Source organism: Drosophila takahashii, chromosome 2R (genome assembly GCF_030179915.1).
Source record: "Drosophila takahashii strain IR98-3 E-12201 chromosome 2R, DtakHiC1v2, whole genome shotgun sequence".
Lineage (NCBI taxonomy): Eukaryota > Metazoa > Arthropoda > Insecta > Diptera > Drosophilidae > Drosophila > Drosophila takahashii.
The window spans coordinates 31,443,355-31,461,117 of NC_091679.1; the positions used below are offsets into that span (position 1 = coordinate 31,443,355).

Here is a 17,763-nt window from a genome sequence, read left to right on the forward strand (position 1 = left end):
TATCGCTGCGATGCGCTCGGAAATTTCGGAACTCGCGCTGGAGAAATGGAAAAACAACAACAAAAAGAACAGCTGAGCGCCAGTGTGGCCAGCTATGTGGATAGGGGTGGGGAAACATCGATAATGGCAGGGATTTATCGAGTCATTGTGGTTCGAAACTTGACTAAAATCTGCATGACTCCATTTGGTTTTTGTCGGGTTGGGATTTAAAATGAAAACTGATTTGAAATTGTAATAAATATTATTTCCCAGATCTCTTTATCTTGTCCATTTCAAAAACCAGGAAGGAGTATCAAAGAAAATCGAAAACAATCTAAGATAATACTTTTTTTTAGTTTTTGTACACTTATTTCTTGTTGGGCTTAAATTATAGCATTTCAGAAATAATATAACTCATTTTAAATACCTTCTTGTAAAGAAGAGAATCTATAATTGTTAAGGATAAGTATACAAAGGAAGTACAAAAACTTATTTAAACAGTTAAAAAATGGAAACCCCAAGCCTTAAAACAAAAAACACTAGCTTTAATAAAAATATTAAGTAGCCACACCCACCTCTTCTTAAAATCACCTTTAAAACGATATTATCAAATGCCGACCCACGTTTGTATTTAAAAATAGACATATTTATTGGTAGTATTATCATTAATTTCAACCGCTGGGCAATTTGTTACGCTGCTCTGTGAGAGTGGCGCCTTAACGTATCAGTAGACAAAAGTAACAGCAGATATAACGAAAGAGAACGTACAAATTGGAATCGAAGTGTCCACAGAGAAGTAGCATAGGGGGAAATAAATGGGGCTCGCCGCTGGAAGCTGGAGGGCGCCTAATTGATCGGCTGCGCTCGCGACATCCCCGATGCGTCATGGCCATGGCGAATGAGGGTCTGCTCGTCGACCAGATCGTCGTCGTCCTGGTCGTTGTTCTCCAGCTGCTTCTGGCGCTTCAGCCGCAGCTCGAACACCTCGCTGATGGCGTCCCGGAAGCAGATGAAGTTGTAGTCGATCACGCCCTGCCGGTTGAAGTTCTCCTCGCGCAGTATGCAGACCAAAGCCAGGAACTTGTTCACCTCCCGCAGGTAGAGTATCGTGTTGTTGTTCAGCTTGATGAGACTAGAGCTGCCGCTATCAAAGGCCGTTTCCTCGGAGCTGCAAAAAAAACAATGTAAAATCCGGTAAATTCAAGAAATAAAGTTGTCTTGCCTGTATATGCTGGACAGATCTATGACCACGTCGATCATGTCGCAGCAGAGCTCGTAGGTCTGCATGTCTACGGGCGAGGAGTCCGTGGCTATGTAAATCTTAGAAACGACATCAAACAGAAAGGCCTTCTCTATGCCAGAGTTCTGCAAAGATTGAGGTATAAGATATATAGCTAGAAACCTAAAAAGCCAATCCAACATACTGGTATAAAGATGTTCAACAGGTTCTCCAGCGTGGGCAGCTGTGGAATCAGCTTCTGCACCACCTTGGAGAAGGCCTCGAAGATCGAGTGGTCGTAGATGGAGGTCAGATGGAAGCTCAGGTGAATCTGATTGAGGCCAGCCTCGCTGAGGTCATCCGACGACCGCTGGTGGATATCCCGCTGCGATTCCATTTTCGAGTCGTCGCTGATGCCGTCCACCTGGGAAGCGAGCAGGTGGTAACTGGGTTATCTATCACCTCCGATAAGCGCTTAAATCACGGATATTACCTTGTGTATAAACACCTCGAACTTGATGCGCTGGTTCACCTTGTAGGCCTGCAGCACTGTGTTCTTGAACTTGGTCAGGGCCTCGTTGTAGTCATCCTTGGCGTCGATGACGAAGACGAGGGCTCCGCAGCCGCCGAAGATCATGTCCGAGTCAAAGGTCGGCTCGAAGAAGTCTATCTGGCCGGGGAAGTCCCAGATCTGGAACTGCACGAAGCTGGAGTTGTTGATGTCGTCCTTCACGATCTTGCTGGTGGACTCCAAGAAGAGCGTCTCGTTCGGCGACATCTTGTGGAAGACCACCTTCTGGATGGAACTCTTGCCCGATCTGCGCATTCCCATTAGCAGAATGCGCGGTTTGGTCTCGCTGCTGCCCGTTGCGTTGGGCTCCAGTTCGAGGCCATCCTGGTTGTACGCCCGGTAGCCGAAATCCTTGGGGAACGTGTCCGCCGGATAGTCGTCGTCATCGTAGCTCTGAAAAGGCGTGAAAATGCGTGATTGGATGCAAATCAGGCGGCTGCGATGGGCGGGGGCCACTGCGCGATAGGGCTTCTTTGTCTACTCACCATGCTGTCGGAGTCTTGCGCCCTCCACTGGAATCTGCTTTTGGGGGTGGAGACGGCTGTGTGTCAGCGGACGTGTGCATGAAACGCACAGATAATGGATATAGCGGTCGGGATCAGTTTACTTTTTCTACTTTTCCTGCGGGTTTCTTATCGGAATCACAGTGTGTGCACACCTGCTTATGCAGCTCAGCTGTTCTTATCGATAGCAATCAGCTGGGGGCGACTACCAGAGTTTGGTCTCACTAAGCGATGACATTTTGGAAAATCCAATCGTTTTTAAATTTAACACACATTTAAAACATTAAAAAAAAAACATTTAAAAGACTCGATCTCCTCTAGTAATCTTGTGTTTTTTGGGACCTAATTACAAATAATTAGGTCAAAGTTGACAACAAGACCGATTTCTTAAAAAGTAACATATTTATTGGGTTTATTGCCACTACCTGCCAATATTTTTAAATATTGTTGTAGATCTTTAAAATACACATTTTACTTTTAGCGACTTTTTGGACACATATCCGTCAATTTAAAATGCGCAATCTACATAATAAATAGTATTTTTTTAATTGATTTCAAAAAAATCTTAAGAATGACATTTTTCTATAATGGCTTAAAATAATTTTTATAATTGTTAACTCTTGTTTTAAAGCATTATTTTTTGAAAACATCTATTTTAGACCGAAAATAAATATTATTTTTGATATTTCTTTTTCCTTCACTATTTTCAATTTCATAGCAAATCCTTGATCAATTACGAAGCAAACCATTTAGCATATGTATCTCTAAGAAAATCCCGAAGGAAATCCATAAACGATTCCCAAAAAAACCAATCCAAATTTCCCAATTTCCCTGGAAAAATTAAATCTACGCTTGACAACTGCCTACCTGCTCTTCCTACTTAATGGCCCAGAAAGGACCCTCCTCAGATCAGTTTTCATTTCAATACAGTCTGCTCAACATGAAGTTTATGGCCGTTCTTTTGCTAAGCGGCCTTACCCTTGCGATGGCTGTTTCACTTCACGCTAACCGAGATGCAGATTGGTTGGTGTGTCACCTGATTATCACCATGATGTTGCAATGGACAGTCTAGCAAAAGAGGGATACGCAGATCCATCATCATCAGCAGTCCAGGATGCTAAAGTACGCCTGCCTCCTTCTTTCACCAAAATATTTTCAATAATATTACAAGCAATTATTACCACTGTGAATACTTGTAAAATAGATGTAAGAAAATGGAAATAAATATTAAAAAATAAGTAAAAAGGAAAGCTATTATTATGTTTGATTTTTTATATTTAAGAATGGAACTATGCATTTAGTTTCAGTTTCTAAAAATGTTTATTTTGAAGCAGCTTGCTCACTTAACGAAACAAAGAACGTACAATTAACCAACTCTAAAACTACTGGGCCGCCAATTTGGCGTCCAACTGGCCCAGATCGATGCCCAGTTCCCTGAGCCGACTCTCCTGCTCCGTGGTGTCCAGTCCATGCTCCTTGTTGTACTTGTAGTTGACAGTCAGCTGAACCTCCTCCAGGCCGCTGACATGGTCGTACAAGTTGCCCTCCAGCCGCAGATCAATGTCGCTCTCCTCGCGCAGAGCACAGAAGTACAGGAGGAAGGCGCCCAAGCTGGCGGAGATCACGTAGGGCTGGTACCACAGGGACTCCTCGCTGCCTCCGCTCCTTGTGTCCTTGGCCCGCCAAGTGGCCGCCTGGCTGCCGAAGAACTTGATGGGCTCGTTGCTGACCATGTCGTCCTCCGATTTCTGGCTAGCTGCTCCCTGATTTTTAGCGTAGGAGCGGGTTGCAGGTGAAGTAGCACCACTGGCTGGCACCAGTTGCCTGCGAAATCAGAAAATTAGTACATCGAATTACTTAGGATCTTGAGTTTATAAAAACTCACCGCAGGGCTCGTGTTTTTGTCAGTAAACGCAGCATTTTTAGTGTGGAACTCAGGCAAATTTCATAACAAAATTGGTAAAACAGCTGAGCGAGTGTGATTAGAGATGTGAGAAATTTATTGCCGGCACGTAGAACAACGATATATCGGTGGCATACAAAAATATCGCACGAGACAAAAAAACACAGGAAAAATAAAAATTACTTTGAATTTCTGAATTCTTAAATAACCTTAGGGGCATTATTTAAACATTATATCGAAGATAATAGCTTCCTTTCTTGATATTTTGAATTATTGGCCATTCCAGGATTCTTTAAATGATACTACTCCTTTATAATAAACAATGTTTTATATTGGCTAATGGTACGTGTTAATAAAGAAACATAGGTGTCGAACATAATTAATTTTTAATTTAATTATTTATTCTTCTTTAGTTTTTTCATTTTTTTCATGTTTTTCCTATAAGCGTATTTATCCGTACGTTGAATAACCTCATTAAATTTCCTCTTGTTGAACATTTGGAAGCTCTTGTCCTCCAGCAACTCATTAACTAGACTTTGACTCTTCTTCGACTTCTTTTCCTTGTAGTGGTCCAAAGCCGAGTGTTGCACGGTTCCAATTTGGAAATATTTAGGCATGCGTTTGAGGTCATTCTTCTTGTAGAATTGTTTGGGGTTCAAAACCGAGCGCATCTGTATGATTTTGAGTTCGTTTCGCATTTCCTCGGTGACTTCTGTGGCGGGCAAATCAAACCAACCTTTTCCTTTGGTTCGAGCGCGTTCAACCTGAAAAACAGAAAGGCGATTAGAAAAGGAAATTAAATACAATAGCTGGTTATATCTATATTTTTCTCAGATTACTAAAGACGTCGTCAATGGGGCAAGTAGCTCAGACCTAAGTGTCTCCTGGGTCGACAATATTTGCTTCATTTGGTACAAATTTTCTGTAAGCCATAGCCTAAATTACCAGTCTTTGACTTCACGACAGATAATAGTCTTGCTCGTGGCTTTTGCTGTTCCGCTGGCCTTACGGCCACTGCAAATTCTCTAATGCAGAATCCAAGATTACAACGGAAGAAGCTGGAATTGTCGACTTTGAGTCTGATCGCAGGATTCACCTCAAGCAGTCTGAGCCATGCACATATACCATGCGGATATGTGCAGCTTCCGATGTCGAAAATTTCATCATAGGTGGTAAATCATGGGTTTGCTTGGAACTTGCTTCATACTCACTCTGTTTATATTGGGTTGCTGCCTCTTTCCCACAGTGGGCAGTGCATTGGTCTTTTCTAGGGCTGGATTTAAAGCTGTCCTTGAGTCTTTCAGATTCTTTTCCACTTTTTCCCGCACCGTCTCCACATCTTGGCCAGCATTTTGATCAAGGAGTGCGTTCCGCTTCAGTTTTAGTTTCCTTTTTTCAGGCTGGGAACTCACAGCATTCAGCACTTCGTTGCAGTCTAGCGTCAGGCCAAATAACTTCACTTCGCCTTCCTGTTGCTCCCCGCCGTCGCTGTCATTTTCCTCTTCTGGCAACAGCAAGTCTCTGTTGTATGCAATTGTTTGCTGCTGGTCGCCATCAATGTCCTGGTTGCCTTTTGTGTCTAGTAAAAAAATGGAATCCATTTTTGCTTTGCAGCAGCTATGCACGCCGTTTGAAATAGAGGTGGGTTTTCATAATAGTGGAAATATCGATGTTTGACTGGGCTTCGATAGTTTTTATATTTAGGGTATTCCCTTAACTGTTGAATCTTTTTATTTCTGTCATCTGCTCGTTACCTGTACAATTTTTTCAGCAATTCGATGGTCTTAAGGCTGTATCTTAGTACGAATTATTTACTAAAAAATAAAAATAATGAGTATATTTTTAGTTTTTCTTAGCTTACTTATAAATTTAGACTATGGTCAGACGATTAAAATATTTGAACAAAATTATATTCGTTGGTAATTACTTGTTTTTATTTTTTAAGTTCATTACCATTCTTGATAAATTAGATCAAATAATTTGATGGTCTTAAATTAAAACTCTGAATGGAGCTTAACTGACAAAAAATAGATGTAAAATGTAATATGATTTTATATAGTTTCAAAAAAAATTGACCAATTTAAGGGCTAGTACTCAACCCAACAAAAAGTCGTCGAAAACAAAAACTTCATATGAAACAAAATTTTTTTGACGTTGTTTTTCATATGAAGTTTTTTGTTTTGGACGACTTTTTGTTGGGTTAAGTACTAAGCCTAAGGTCGGTGAAAATATCTGTTGCATTTTTAACCATTGAGCTACTTAAGGGAATACCCTAAATATTCTTGTACATATGCGATACGATGATGTTCCGGCAAGTTATCCCATCACTAACGATCCACACGTGTGTTTTACTTTGTAAACACGCGCTGGAGTTTTTAATAGTTTTTAGCTGAAAAAAATGGGTGCAACCAAGAACCTGGACTTGATAGGCACCATCGAGGACGATGCCGAGGTGGAGAATTTGTCGGAGGACTCCGACGCGGAAGTGGAGGTAGGAAAATCATGGTGTTAAACTCAATGCAAAACTGAGCTCCTAGATTTTTCACAGTACCAACCGACCAAACTGAGGCACAAGAAGGTGACGGAGTTCGAGAAGGGATTCGAGTTCGTGTCCTCGGTGAAGGAGTACAACCAGGACACCTGGGACGATCTGATGAAGTATGTGAAGCGGAAGGCGCGCACAAAGACCGACGACAAGATCGCGGCCCGCCTGCAGAAGCGCGGTGGCGCCGAGGCGGTGGCCGCAGAGCAGAGCGACGGCAGCGAGATAGATCTCTCCGAGGACGAACTAAAGCACGACAACCTGCGGCTGAGGGAGAAGAAACAGTCGAAGAACAAGAAGAAGGCCGGCGCGGAGGACGAGGAGGAGGAGGAGGGCGAGAAGATGCAGTTCGACGACACCATCGAGGCCAATGAGCAGATCACCTCGTTCTACCAAATGAATCTGTCGCGTCCCCTAATGCGTGCCATCGGTGTGCTGGGCTACATCTATCCCACGCCCATCCAGGCCTCCACCATCCCGGTGGCTCTGCTGGGTCGCGATATCTGCGGTTGCGCCGCCACGGGCACAGGCAAAACGGCAGCCTATATGCTGCCCACCCTCGAGCGTCTGCTATATCGTCCGCTGAACAACAAGGCCATCACCAGGGTACTGGTTCTGGTGCCCACCCGTGAGCTGGGCGCCCAGGTGTACCAGGTGACCAAGCAGCTGTGCCAGTTCACCAGCATAGACGTGGGCCTGGCCATCGGCGGCCTGGATGTGAAGGCCCAGGAGGCGGTGCTGCGCCAGAATCCCGACATTGTGATTGCCACGCCAGGTCGTCTCATCGATCACATCAAGAACACGCCTAGTTTTACTTTGGATTCCATTGAGGTCAGTGAATCAATGAGCAATTACTTATAGTTTTACCTATGATGATTCTCCATCCTTGCGCTCTGAGCTCTTTCCACAGCTAAGAGGAAAATCTGGTTCTTGTTTCTGCTCGGCAGATGCAAGCTGATCCCTAAGCTTTACCCATAATTATGCCACATGTATATTGTTATTAAATGTATTATGATATTCCAAACAGGTTCTCATCCTAGACGAGGCCGATCGCATGCTGGATGAGTACTTCGCCGAGCAGATGAAGGAGATCATCAACTCCTGTTGCAAAACGCGCCAGACCATGCTATTCTCGGCCACAATGAGCGAGCAGGTCAAGGATCTGGCTGCCGTTTCGCTGGACAAGCCCGTAAAGGTGTTCGTCAACAACAACCAGCAGGTGGCCTTCAATCTGCGCCAGGAATTCATTCGCATACGCGAGGATAAGGAGGGCGATCGAGAGCCCATCCTGGCCAGTTTGATTTGCCGCACGTTCCATGACCACTGCATGGTGTTTGTGCAAACCAAGAAGCAGGCCCATCGACTGCACATCTTGCTCGGTCTGCTGGGCGTTCGAGCCGGTGAATTGCACGGCAATCTCACCCAGCAACAGCGTCTGGAGTCGCTAAAGAAGTTCAAGGAGGAACAGATTGATGTGTTGATTGCCACCGATGTTGCAGCTCGTGGTCTGGATATTGTGGGCGTGAAGACGGTCATCAACTTTGTGATGCCCATCACCACAGAGCACTACATCCATCGAGTGGGTCGAACCGCTCGTGCGGGACGTGCCGGTATCTCCGTTTCCCTGGCCGGCGAAAAGGAGCGTAAGATCGTTAAGGACATTATCAAGAATGCCGAGAGCACGATCAAGAATCGTATTATTCCGCCAGAGATCATTGAGAAGTACCGCAACAAACTTACGAGCTTGGAGCCAGAGATTCGTAAGTGTATTAGAATGCCTTTTTATGCTTATTAGTTGATAATTGGTTTATTTATTTTAGAAAACATTCTCGACGAGGAACAGGCCGAGCGGCAGCTGGCCAAAACGGAGCAACAGCTTTCCAAAACAGAGCGCAAGCTGCTGGGGCAGTCCGGTGAGCGGCGCGGTTGGTTCCAGACGAAGCAGCAGCGCGAGGCGGAGAAGGATCGCCTAGCGTTGACAACCGGGGACGAGGAGAAGCCAGCTGGTGGCAAGGGAAAGGGCAAGACAGCGGGTAAACGCAAGCGACCCGAGTACGGTGGCGATGGCGAGGATGGACCACCAGTTAAGGAGCTGGAGGCGAAGCGGAACAAGAAGAAGAAGGAGGAGCCGCGGAAGAAGACGCCCGAGCAGCTGGCCAAGGAGCGGGCCATGAAGGAGATCGAGAAGGTGTCGCTGGTGCGCGCCAAGATGGCCAAGCTGCGCAAGCGACCGGGCAAACTGGGAGCAGCCACCGAAGCCCACAAGAGCGGCGCCTCCGACAGCAAACCCAAGCGGCGCGGCGGCCAATCGGCATTCACAAACGATTTGACCGATGTCAGTCGCGGTGGAGCACTGCGATTAAGGTGATTGCTAGACTCTTGCTTGTTTTAAATATTCGTATTAATTAATTAATGTTTTTTTCAGATCTGAGGCCAATCGGCACAAGAAGATGACCAAGATTGCGGCCAAGAAGAAGGTCAGCAGCGTAAAGCTGACCAACAAGGCGGGCAAGAATAAGTTCAACAAGGGCAAGAGCTTTGGAGGACCGCGGTACGCCAAGAAGGATAAAAAGAAGTAGAACTGCTAAAAAAATATAGTTGTATGCAATGTTAAATCGTAAACTTGTAAAATAAAACATGTACTTCTTTAAGGCATTGAATTGTTTTCAATTGAAATATTACGTTATTTTAAACCAGATATATTTTATCTGGTCTTAACTAAATAATAATGTTGGATTAATAACACAGGTCGACAAAATCAAGACTTTTTCTTGGCCCAAGAATAAACGCTACAAAACCTGAAAGAACTTTAGCTGTAGATTACTACCTCATACTTGGAAACTTTCCATCACGTCGAAGTTTTTAGAAATCCGTGGTCAAAGTTCCAAAATTTCGATTTTTAAGCACTTTTTACGGCTTAATAGTAAGAAAACCTTTTTAGCCCAGAGCCACAATTTAGCGGAAAATGTACTTTGAACCTTTAACTTCAAGATTGTTTAATCACAAAGTTGGGCGACCTCTACTTCTTTAGCTACAATGGTTTTTACAGAAGTACTTTTTGTCACTTTTTTTCATCTATAGTAGCCTGATATTTTCCTTGTTGAACTGAGACCCGTACACATACAATACATTACATTATACATGACTTATCGATAACAATCGATGGCACAAGCTTTTGCATCTCTAATTTAGCTTGCCATTTTCTTCCTTTCGCATTTTTCCCTGATTTCCTCCAAACAATGTGCTAGGACTTTATTCCTAGCACTTATCCAAATCCCAGAAGATGAACAGCCGGAGCCACTACGGCCCTCCCCGGGATTCCGACTCGGACAGCAGCTACGATGGCTTCTACTTCTCGGACGAGGTGAGCGCTCCTTGATAATACTCCAGTCGACATAATCCTTAGGTGTCTCGTTTCACCTGGCCAGATGAAACGCTCGAAACCGGCTCCCTATGTGGATCCCGAGCAGAAGCTCTACAATGCCGTGCTTGACGGCGATCTGCAGACGATGCGGGAGGAGATGCACAAGCTCGTCTTCCAGGTGGACCAGACCGTCAAGGGTGGACCCAATTTGCTGATGCTCGCCTGTCGCGAGGGGCACTACGAGGTGGTCGAGTGGCTGGTGGAGAAGGCCAAGGCCAATGTAAACCGGCAGCTGGACTCGGTGATGCCGCTGATGATGGCCTGCGATTGCCAGCACAAGGATCCGTATGTGGCGGAGAAAATAGTGCGCCTGCTCCTGCGCCACGGAGCCGTGGTCAATGTATCGGACAAATACGGAATGACGCCCTTTATGTTCGCCTGCCAGAATGGATTCACCGGCGTGGTGCGTCTCCTCATCAAGGACGTCAGCTTCGATGCTGTGGACAATCAGGGCTGCACGCCCATCTTCCATGCCATCGAAAAGAACCACGTGGAGGTGGTCAAGCTGCTGGTGGAGGCGGGCGTGAATGCCACGATAGCCAACAACAAGGGCTACACGCCCACCCAGGTGGCCGAGTGCCATGGATACTACGATCTGCTGGAGATCCTGCCGCGTCCGGCATCCACCTACCTGGTGCCCACGCACTTTCTGGGCTACAACACCCTGAGGGATCACATTCCACGCATCTTCCTGAAGAGCGACTGTCCGGAGTATTTCCAGGAGCTGAACGGCATCCTGCAGTCCATCAATGTGACCAATATGATTCAGCACTTTGCCATCGCAAGGACCTCGCTGGCCGAGTTCTTGGTCATGGATGAACCGAAGCTCAAAGAGGTGGGCATCGAGTATCCCATCTACCGTCACAAAATACTGAAGGGCATTCTGGAGTGAGTGGTTGTTAATTGTATATAGTAAACATGCAATGTAATGCTTCTTTCTCTGCAGCTTCCATCTGCATCATTGGTGTAACTCGTCGATAGCTCGAGTCAAGGAGAATGAAATGGACAAGTGGGTGTTACGTTTATTGTTTTAACATTCTTATTAATATTATAATAACATTCCTTTCAGCTTCTATGAGATCCTCATGATTGCCGCCAATCATCTACAGCATTTGGTCATCATTCAGGCATCCTTGCGGTTCGTTTTGAAGAACCAACAAGAAAACCAAATGGGGCAACCAGACGAAAAGCAGCTGGCCACTATTAAAAGCAATATGCAGGGATACCGCGATGTCCTCAACCAACTAACAAAGACGGTTAAATATGTGAGTCTTCAAATATAATTGTTTAAAACTCTTCACTTAACGTTATTCTTGTATATTTACAGCTTGGTTCGTTCAGTCCCCCGCAGAATCCCCTCTTCATTGACTTCAACGAAATCCTGGCCGAGCGAAAACGCAAGAAAGTGCGCAACTATTTCAAGTACACAACCATTATCCTCGGAATCTCAGTTTTCATTTGCCTCAAGTGCAAATGGTTCTCATAGTATTCATAGCAGAGCATTTCCATTATCATTGCTAACGTTTTGCTGTACAAATAACGTTGTTTTCCTTACCGCTTGGTAATCACCAAAATCAAAATAGTTGTAGTGAAAAGAAATCTTTAAGTTTAATGGATTAAATACCATTTACTAATCTCAAAGTACATTTATAAACAATACCTATATTGTTGAGACAATAGAAGTTCAAAAGCAATGAAGAAAAATGTATCAAATGTTACCTGAAACTCAAAAAAATTACCTGAACATGTTTAAGAAAAGTATATTTGAAAATATTAACAGAAGTTTAAGAAGAAAGTCACAATAATGTAGACCAACGTTATAAATGTAGTTAAAAACTTAATGAGTGTAACATCAACTTGTATTATTTGTAATAACCGATTAATAAAGTTGTTATTAAATCGAATTGTTTTTATTATTTTTAATAATTTAAACATGGTTGCCAGATTTGGCCCATTTTTTTTTATTGAATTTGGCTCTTGTTTGCTAATAGCGATAAATATTTTAAACTTGAAGAAAACGAATTAATTATTTTATTAATGCATTTTTTTTTGCAATTTTAAAAGTGATTAATGTCTGAAACCCAAAAGTGCCAGATCGAAACTAAATTGTTACGCTGGTATATGGTAAAAATTTGGCTCTTTTTTATTCAAATTGGTTTATTTTTAATCTTTTTTTGGCTGAATTTAATTAAATTTTTTAAAAGTTTAAACTTACCGCCATTATGTACTTTACTGCTGTTATATTCCCGCCCAGCCAAACGGTCACACCATTATTTTGTTTACATTTCTCGTGAAGATTTCGCGCCATGGAGCCGGGCGTCATCCGGAAGTTGGACGAGGTGGTGGTGAACCGCATAGCCGCCGGCGAGATCATCCAGAGACCCGCGAACGCCTTGAAGGAGCTGCTCGAGAACAGCTTGGACGCCCAGTCGAGTCACATTCAAGTGCAGGTGAAGGCCGGCGGCCTGAAGCTTCTCCAGATCCAGGACAATGGCACAGGGATACGGCGCGAGGATCTGGCCATCGTCTGCGAACGCTTCACCACCTCCAAGCTGTCCCGCTTCGAGGACCTGGCACAGATAGCCACATTTGGCTTTCGGGGAGAGGCGCTGGCCAGCATCAGTCATGTGGCCCATTTGGGCATCCAGACGAAGACGGCGCAGGAGAAGTGCGGCTACAAGGCCACCTATGCGGATGGCAAGCTGCAGGCGCAGCCGAAGCCGTGCGCCGGCAACCAGGGGACCATCATCTCCATCGAGGATTTGTTCTACAACATGCCGCAAAGGCGGCAGGCGCTCCGTTCGCCAGCGGAGGAGTTCCAGCGGCTGTCCGACGTTCTGGCCCGGTATGCTGTGCACAATCCCCGCGTGGGTTTCACCCTCCGCAAGCAGGGCGAGGCACAGCCCGCCCTGCGGACTCCAGTGGCTAGTTCGCGGGCGGAAAACATTCGCATTATCTACGGCGCAGCCATTTCCAAGGAGCTACTCGAATTTAGCCACCGGGATGAGGTGTTCAAGTTCGAGGCGGACTGCCTGATCACCCAGGTCAACTATTCGGCCAAGAAGAGCCAGATGCTGCTGTTCATCAACCAGCGACTGGTGGAGTCGCCGGGTGAGTAACGATTAGCTTTCCCTCTTTTGGTTTAGATTAATGAGAAATTCTTCCAGCTCTCAAGACCGCCGTGGACTCGGTGTATGCCACCTACCTGCCGCGTGGACACCATCCCTTTGTCTACATGAGCCTCACGCTGCCGCCCCAGAATCTGGACGTGAATGTCCATCCCACCAAGCACGAGGTGCACTTCCTCTACCAGGATGAGATTGTCGAGAGGCTCAAGCAGCAGGTGGAAGCCCGTCTCCTGGGCAGCAATTCCACGAGGACATTCTACAAACAGCTGCGGCTGCCAGGAGCTCCGGATTTGGATGAAACACAGTCGGCGGATAAGACGCAGCGCATCTATCCCAAGGAAATGGTGCGCACCGATGCCAGCGAACAAAAGTTGGACAAGTTTCTGGCGCCTTTGACCAAAAGTGATTCGGGTGTGTCCTCCACTTCCTCCCAGGAGGCTCCTCCTCCGCTGCCAGAGGAGAGTTTTCGCATCACGGCGGCGAAGAAATCCCGAGAAGTGCGTCTTAGCAGCGTGCTGGACATGAGACAGCGGGTGGAGCGGCAGTGCAGCGTTCAGCTGCGCGGCACCCTCAAGAACATGGTCTATGTGGGCTGCGTGGACGAACGGCGAGCCCTGTTCCAGCACGAGACTCACCTATATCTCTGCAACACACGCCGCTTCAGTGAGGAACTCTTCTACCAGCGGCTGATTTACGAGTTCCAAAATTGCTCGGAGATCACGATAAATCCGCCGCTGCCTCTCAAGGAGCTGCTAATGCTGTCGCTGGACAGCGAGGCCGCCGGCTGGACGCCCGAGGATGGGGATAAGGATGAACTGGCCGTCAGTGCTGCGGAAATACTGCTGAAGAAGGCTCCCATTATGCGCGAGTATTTCGGTTTGCGCATCTCCGCGGAGGGTAAGCTGGAATCGCTGCCCAGCTTGGTGGCCCAGTATCGTCCTAGTGTGGCCCACTTGCCGGTTTACCTTCTCCGATTGGCCACCGAGGTGGATTGGGAGCAGGAGGCTGGATGTTTTGAGACTTTCTGCAGGGAAACGGCTCGATTTTACTCGCAATTGGATTGGCGGGAGGGCTCTGGAGTGGGACATTCGAGGTGGACAATGGAGCATGTTCTATTTCCAGCCTTTAAAAAGTATCTCCTGCCGCCGCCACGTCTCAAGGATCACATCTACGAGCTAACTAATCTGCCCACACTGTACAAGGTGTTCGAGAGGTGCTAGTATTGCATTTTTAATAATGTACTTCTTTTTTTGTTAAACAATAAATATTATGTAAGCTTTTAAGTCTAGATCTCCTGGATCACAACGTACTCAACTATATTTCTGTATTTACTTTATTACCAGTAGGTTTTTTTTTGAGAATCTGGTAATCATAACGAGAAATTTTTGGACCTGCAGGGTTGCATTTTAAGAATCATCGAATATTTTCGTACAGGAAAGATTCAGAACTAAAGAATTTGCGGCTTGTTTAAAGTAACGATCTCCTGGATCTTAGAATAATGTAAATTTCATAATATTCGATAAGTATATAAACATATTGATAACATCAGAAGAGACTAAGTGTTCAGATCCGGCTGGCGGAGACGAGTTACCCTTTCGGCATTCTTCACGTGCTCCTTCAAGAGCATCATGATCTCAGTATCGTATTCTTTGGGTGTGGGCTTCACATCGGTGGCCCAGTAGTAGATATCCCAATCATTGCTGACTCCGTTGATTAACTGATCGTACTGAGCCGTCTGCTCGGCGCTGAATTTCTGAAGGTGTTTGGCCGCAAAGGTGCTGAGCAAAAGATCGTTTTCCAGCATTCCCCGCTTACGGGATTGATACAAAAGTCTGGAAAGGATTAGGGAATATAATATACAATTAAAATATTGATTTCTAATAGACATATTCAAGTTTATTGCAAAATAGGCCATTTTTATGAATTTGAAAAATAGTGTACAAAAATTTATATTATATTTTTTACGGATTAAGTTAATTTGTTTTGAGAAATATTATAAAGCAATGTTAAACTAGCTACAAATTGTATATATTTGTACCCACCGCTGCTTTCGAATGTCCAACGGCTCATTGGGACGCACAGGATATTCGGGCAATGGAAGATAGTCCGGGTCCTCGTAGTCGACAATCACATCGCCAAAGGTGCTGGCCAGCGGCGGCTGAGGAGCATCCTTGATGTTTGACGCACAGCGTCTCCACGGCAGAAATATCCAGCTCGAAATATCCAACGTCATCTGGTCATTTCAAAATTTATAAATAGAAATTGCACATAATGCATTCAATTGCATTCTTATGTAAGCGGGTTTCGCACAGTTTTAAAACCTCACCCTTAGTTGGCGCAGCATATTGAAGCCAAACACCGCTTATAGAGTTGCTTGATTTTAAAGATTTCTGGATTTAAATTAAATTTCGAGACAATTTGAAAAATCAAAATATTTTGACAACTGCGGCTGTTCGATTTGTGACTAAAAAAGAACAAAAAGCGTTGTTAAGTGTGACCGCGTTTCTTTTCGTTACGTCACGTTCTTCACCTTACGTTGTTTCTTTACGATTTGAATTTCACCTTACGTTTTACTGCACTTCACGTTTGCTTACGCGCATTTCGCAAAAATTTTTTGAAACGAGCAGATGTGCGCGCTGCGTAAAAATCAAAGAGAAAAATTAGAATTTCACGTCGCTTCGGGAAAACAGCCGGCAAAGTTAAAAGTTATGAGTTAAAGTTTGTTTTTCTTCCGTTGTTCCGTCGTGTTTCGCGGACAAAGAAATCGAAGAGTGCGGCATGAGGATTGAGGATATAAACAAGCGCGCAGAGCGTTTTGAAAAAGTAAACAAATAAAATGCATGTTTCAATGGAGTAAATCTGAGTAAAAAAAGTTACCTGTTTGTGATTTCTTTGCCACCCCCGGTTTACGCGTGTTTTGGTGTGTGTGCGAGCGCATCTGTGTGAGTGTTGTGTTTTTGTGTAAAAGGAAAACAAAACGGAAGGCTGAAACAACAGCAGCAACAACAACAACAACAACAAGAGAGCAGTGTGTGCGAGGAGAGCGGCCAGCGGCAAAATGCCGGCGACAGTGTGGGTGTTGTTGCTGTTGTTGTTGGTCGCGGTGGAAAGATGCAGCAGCAACAACAGCAGCGGTCGCATCAATAGTCGCAGCAGCAGCAGCGGCTATAGGAAAATTCAGTGGCAGGAGCAACAGGAGGCCCTCACTTTGCGCCCCTTTCCCGAAAAAGGTACGTGTGCTATCTTTCTCTGGCCCCTAGACATCTCTGGTCTTTGGTCTCTTGCCTCTCGCTCTCTCGCGTCTTAATTGTTGTTAATCTGCGGTGCATTAACCTGTCCTAAGTAAACATGTCCCCCACTCTCCTCTCTCTCCCACTCCACCCCCTCCCCATCCTCGGTCTGTGCCAAAAATAACAACTGCTTTGTTTTTTTGTTTGTGTGTCTGTATGTCACCCCTGCCCCCCCCGCGAGCAACCGTTCACTTTGTTATGCAAATTCCTTGGTTTCCTCGCTGGCAAAAATGCCGCAAAACAAATGGAAAATAGAAACAAAAACAAGTGTATATGCAAAAATATTTTTGTCGCTTTTTTTGCGGATTTGCGTGGAATTTTCACGCAACAAGAATTGAATAAAAATATTTGTGCTTCGTGGAAAGATGCAGAACCCGAGGATAATCATAAAGTGGAAAACGAGTTAAGGGGTTATATACCTTTTCTTTTTTCAAAAAAACGAAAATTTTTTTTTTGCTGAATCTTAAAGTATATACCCTAGAGAACATTCTCCCAAATTTTCATAAAGATCCGAATAATAGTTCGATAGGAAAACAGCGTTTTGTCTGCTCGACTTCAATAGTTGCACATACTCAACGTAAAACTTTGAATGCGATTATCTCAAAGTCGTGTTTTTCCAAAAGTGCCTTCGCTGTGACCACGATTGCGCAAGAACTATTTGATCGATCTTCTTCAATTTTTTTTAAAATTATTCGTAATGATTGTGCCGAGTTCGTGAACGATTCAGTTTTTATGCGCCAACTTTGATTTCGCAGATCAGAATTTTTTAATAAAATTTTTAGAACTCGAAAAATCAACTTTTTGGAAAAATTGTTGCTGTATGCAGAAAAAACCAAATATTCTTGAAAATAATCGTTCACGAACTGGATACAATACTATACTAATAAAATTTGTTTGGTTTTTTGATTTCAATTGGCCTGCTGGACTTCCATCGTGGTCACCGCAAGCCGCTATAAAAAAATAAGGGTTCGAGAGAATTGCCATAACTTCGTAAATTATTCATATTTTTTAAAGAACAAACGCTTATTGTTTTGATAAAAACATGTACTATCAAAAAAAAATAACTTCAGTGTCATAAAATAATTGCTACACACCTGAAAAAAAATCCAAAGTTCACTCAATTTTTTCGCTCAAAAAGGTATATAACCCCTTAAGTTTACATTTTTTCTAGCTAAGGGGCTTTGAAATATATAAATTCTTAAAC

At 44.5% G+C, this 17,763-nt stretch overlaps 8 protein-coding genes and 1 non-coding gene across 10 annotated transcripts in view; 4 read left to right on the forward strand and 5 right to left on the reverse strand.

Annotated features, from left to right (window-relative positions):
- Positions 1 to 603: 603 nt before the first annotated feature.
- On the reverse strand, positions 604 to 2,446 carry RagC-D (Ras-related GTP binding C/D). Its single transcript, XM_017138292.3, has 5 exons — positions 2,255 to 2,446; positions 1,692 to 2,162; positions 1,404 to 1,622; positions 1,202 to 1,344; positions 604 to 1,147 (listed from the first exon to the last, which is right to left on the reverse strand). The coding sequence occupies exons 1-5, from the start codon at positions 2,255 to 2,257 to the stop codon at positions 826 to 828; spliced, it is 1,158 nt and encodes a 385-aa protein (XP_016993781.1). The 5' UTR covers positions 2,258 to 2,446; the 3' UTR covers positions 604 to 825.
- A 1,122-nt stretch (positions 2,447 to 3,568) lies between these two features.
- LOC108055022 (uncharacterized) lies at positions 3,569 to 4,298 on the reverse strand. The gene is made up of 2 exons (XM_017138192.3): positions 4,158 to 4,298; positions 3,569 to 4,096 (listed from the first exon to the last, which is right to left on the reverse strand). Exons 1-2 carry the CDS (start codon positions 4,190 to 4,192, stop codon positions 3,655 to 3,657), a joined length of 477 nt encoding a protein of 158 aa, XP_016993681.3. The 5' UTR covers positions 4,193 to 4,298; the 3' UTR covers positions 3,569 to 3,654.
- Positions 4,299 to 4,555: 257 nt separating this feature from the next.
- LOC108055018 (deoxynucleotidyltransferase terminal-interacting protein 2) lies at positions 4,556 to 5,827 on the reverse strand. The gene is made up of 2 exons (XM_017138188.3): positions 5,387 to 5,827; positions 4,556 to 4,939 (listed from the first exon to the last, which is right to left on the reverse strand). Exons 1-2 carry the CDS (start codon positions 5,774 to 5,776, stop codon positions 4,571 to 4,573), a joined length of 759 nt encoding a protein of 252 aa, XP_016993677.2. The 5' UTR covers positions 5,777 to 5,827; the 3' UTR covers positions 4,556 to 4,570.
- Positions 5,002 to 5,308, reverse strand: LOC123003472 (small nucleolar RNA U85). Its single transcript, XR_006412603.2, has one exon. It is a non-coding gene; the product is annotated as a small nucleolar RNA U85 (small nucleolar RNA).
- Positions 5,828 to 6,489: 662 nt separating the features above from the next.
- Positions 6,490 to 9,393, forward strand: Rs1 (Dead-box helicase Rs1). Its single transcript, XM_017138289.3, has 5 exons — positions 6,490 to 6,666; positions 6,724 to 7,548; positions 7,745 to 8,477; positions 8,538 to 9,081; positions 9,143 to 9,393. The coding sequence occupies exons 1-5, from the start codon at positions 6,574 to 6,576 to the stop codon at positions 9,294 to 9,296; spliced, it is 2,349 nt and encodes a 782-aa protein (XP_016993778.2). The 5' UTR covers positions 6,490 to 6,573; the 3' UTR covers positions 9,297 to 9,393.
- A 456-nt stretch (positions 9,394 to 9,849) lies between these two features.
- On the forward strand, positions 9,850 to 12,045 carry Gasz (ankyrin repeat, SAM and basic leucine zipper domain-containing protein 1). The gene is made up of 5 exons (XM_017138278.3): positions 9,850 to 10,081; positions 10,146 to 11,029; positions 11,088 to 11,150; positions 11,211 to 11,406; positions 11,469 to 12,045. Exons 1-5 carry the CDS (start codon positions 10,001 to 10,003, stop codon positions 11,625 to 11,627), a joined length of 1,383 nt encoding a protein of 460 aa, XP_016993767.2. The 5' UTR covers positions 9,850 to 10,000; the 3' UTR covers positions 11,628 to 12,045.
- Positions 12,046 to 12,407: 362 nt separating this feature from the next.
- On the forward strand, positions 12,408 to 14,532 carry Mlh1 (DNA mismatch repair ATPase Mlh1). Its single transcript, XM_017138277.3, has 2 exons — positions 12,408 to 13,252; positions 13,309 to 14,532. Exons 1-2 carry the CDS (start codon positions 12,448 to 12,450, stop codon positions 14,487 to 14,489), a joined length of 1,986 nt encoding a protein of 661 aa, XP_016993766.2. The 5' UTR covers positions 12,408 to 12,447; the 3' UTR covers positions 14,490 to 14,532.
- Positions 14,530 to 15,743, reverse strand: LOC108055079 (succinate dehydrogenase assembly factor 2-A, mitochondrial). Its single transcript, XM_044395916.2, has 3 exons — positions 15,596 to 15,743; positions 15,312 to 15,502; positions 14,530 to 15,101 (listed from the first exon to the last, which is right to left on the reverse strand). The coding sequence occupies exons 1-3, from the start codon at positions 15,611 to 15,613 to the stop codon at positions 14,825 to 14,827; spliced, it is 486 nt and encodes a 161-aa protein (XP_044251851.2). The 5' UTR covers positions 15,614 to 15,743; the 3' UTR covers positions 14,530 to 14,824.
- Positions 15,744 to 15,925: 182 nt separating this feature from the next.
- The window catches only part of LRP1 (LDL receptor protein 1), a 65,065-nt gene continuing 63,227 nt past the window's right edge, over positions 15,926 to 17,763 (forward strand). Inside the window, exon 1 of one of the 2 annotated variants that reach the window (XM_044395788.2) lies at positions 15,926 to 16,499. In XM_044395788.2, the coding sequence (XP_044251723.2) occupies positions 16,328 to 16,499 (172 nt within the window). In that variant the 5' untranslated portion in view covers positions 15,926 to 16,327. The remainder of the gene's footprint in view (positions 16,500 to 17,763) is intronic. The other variant, XM_070213820.1, reaches the window with a different exon arrangement.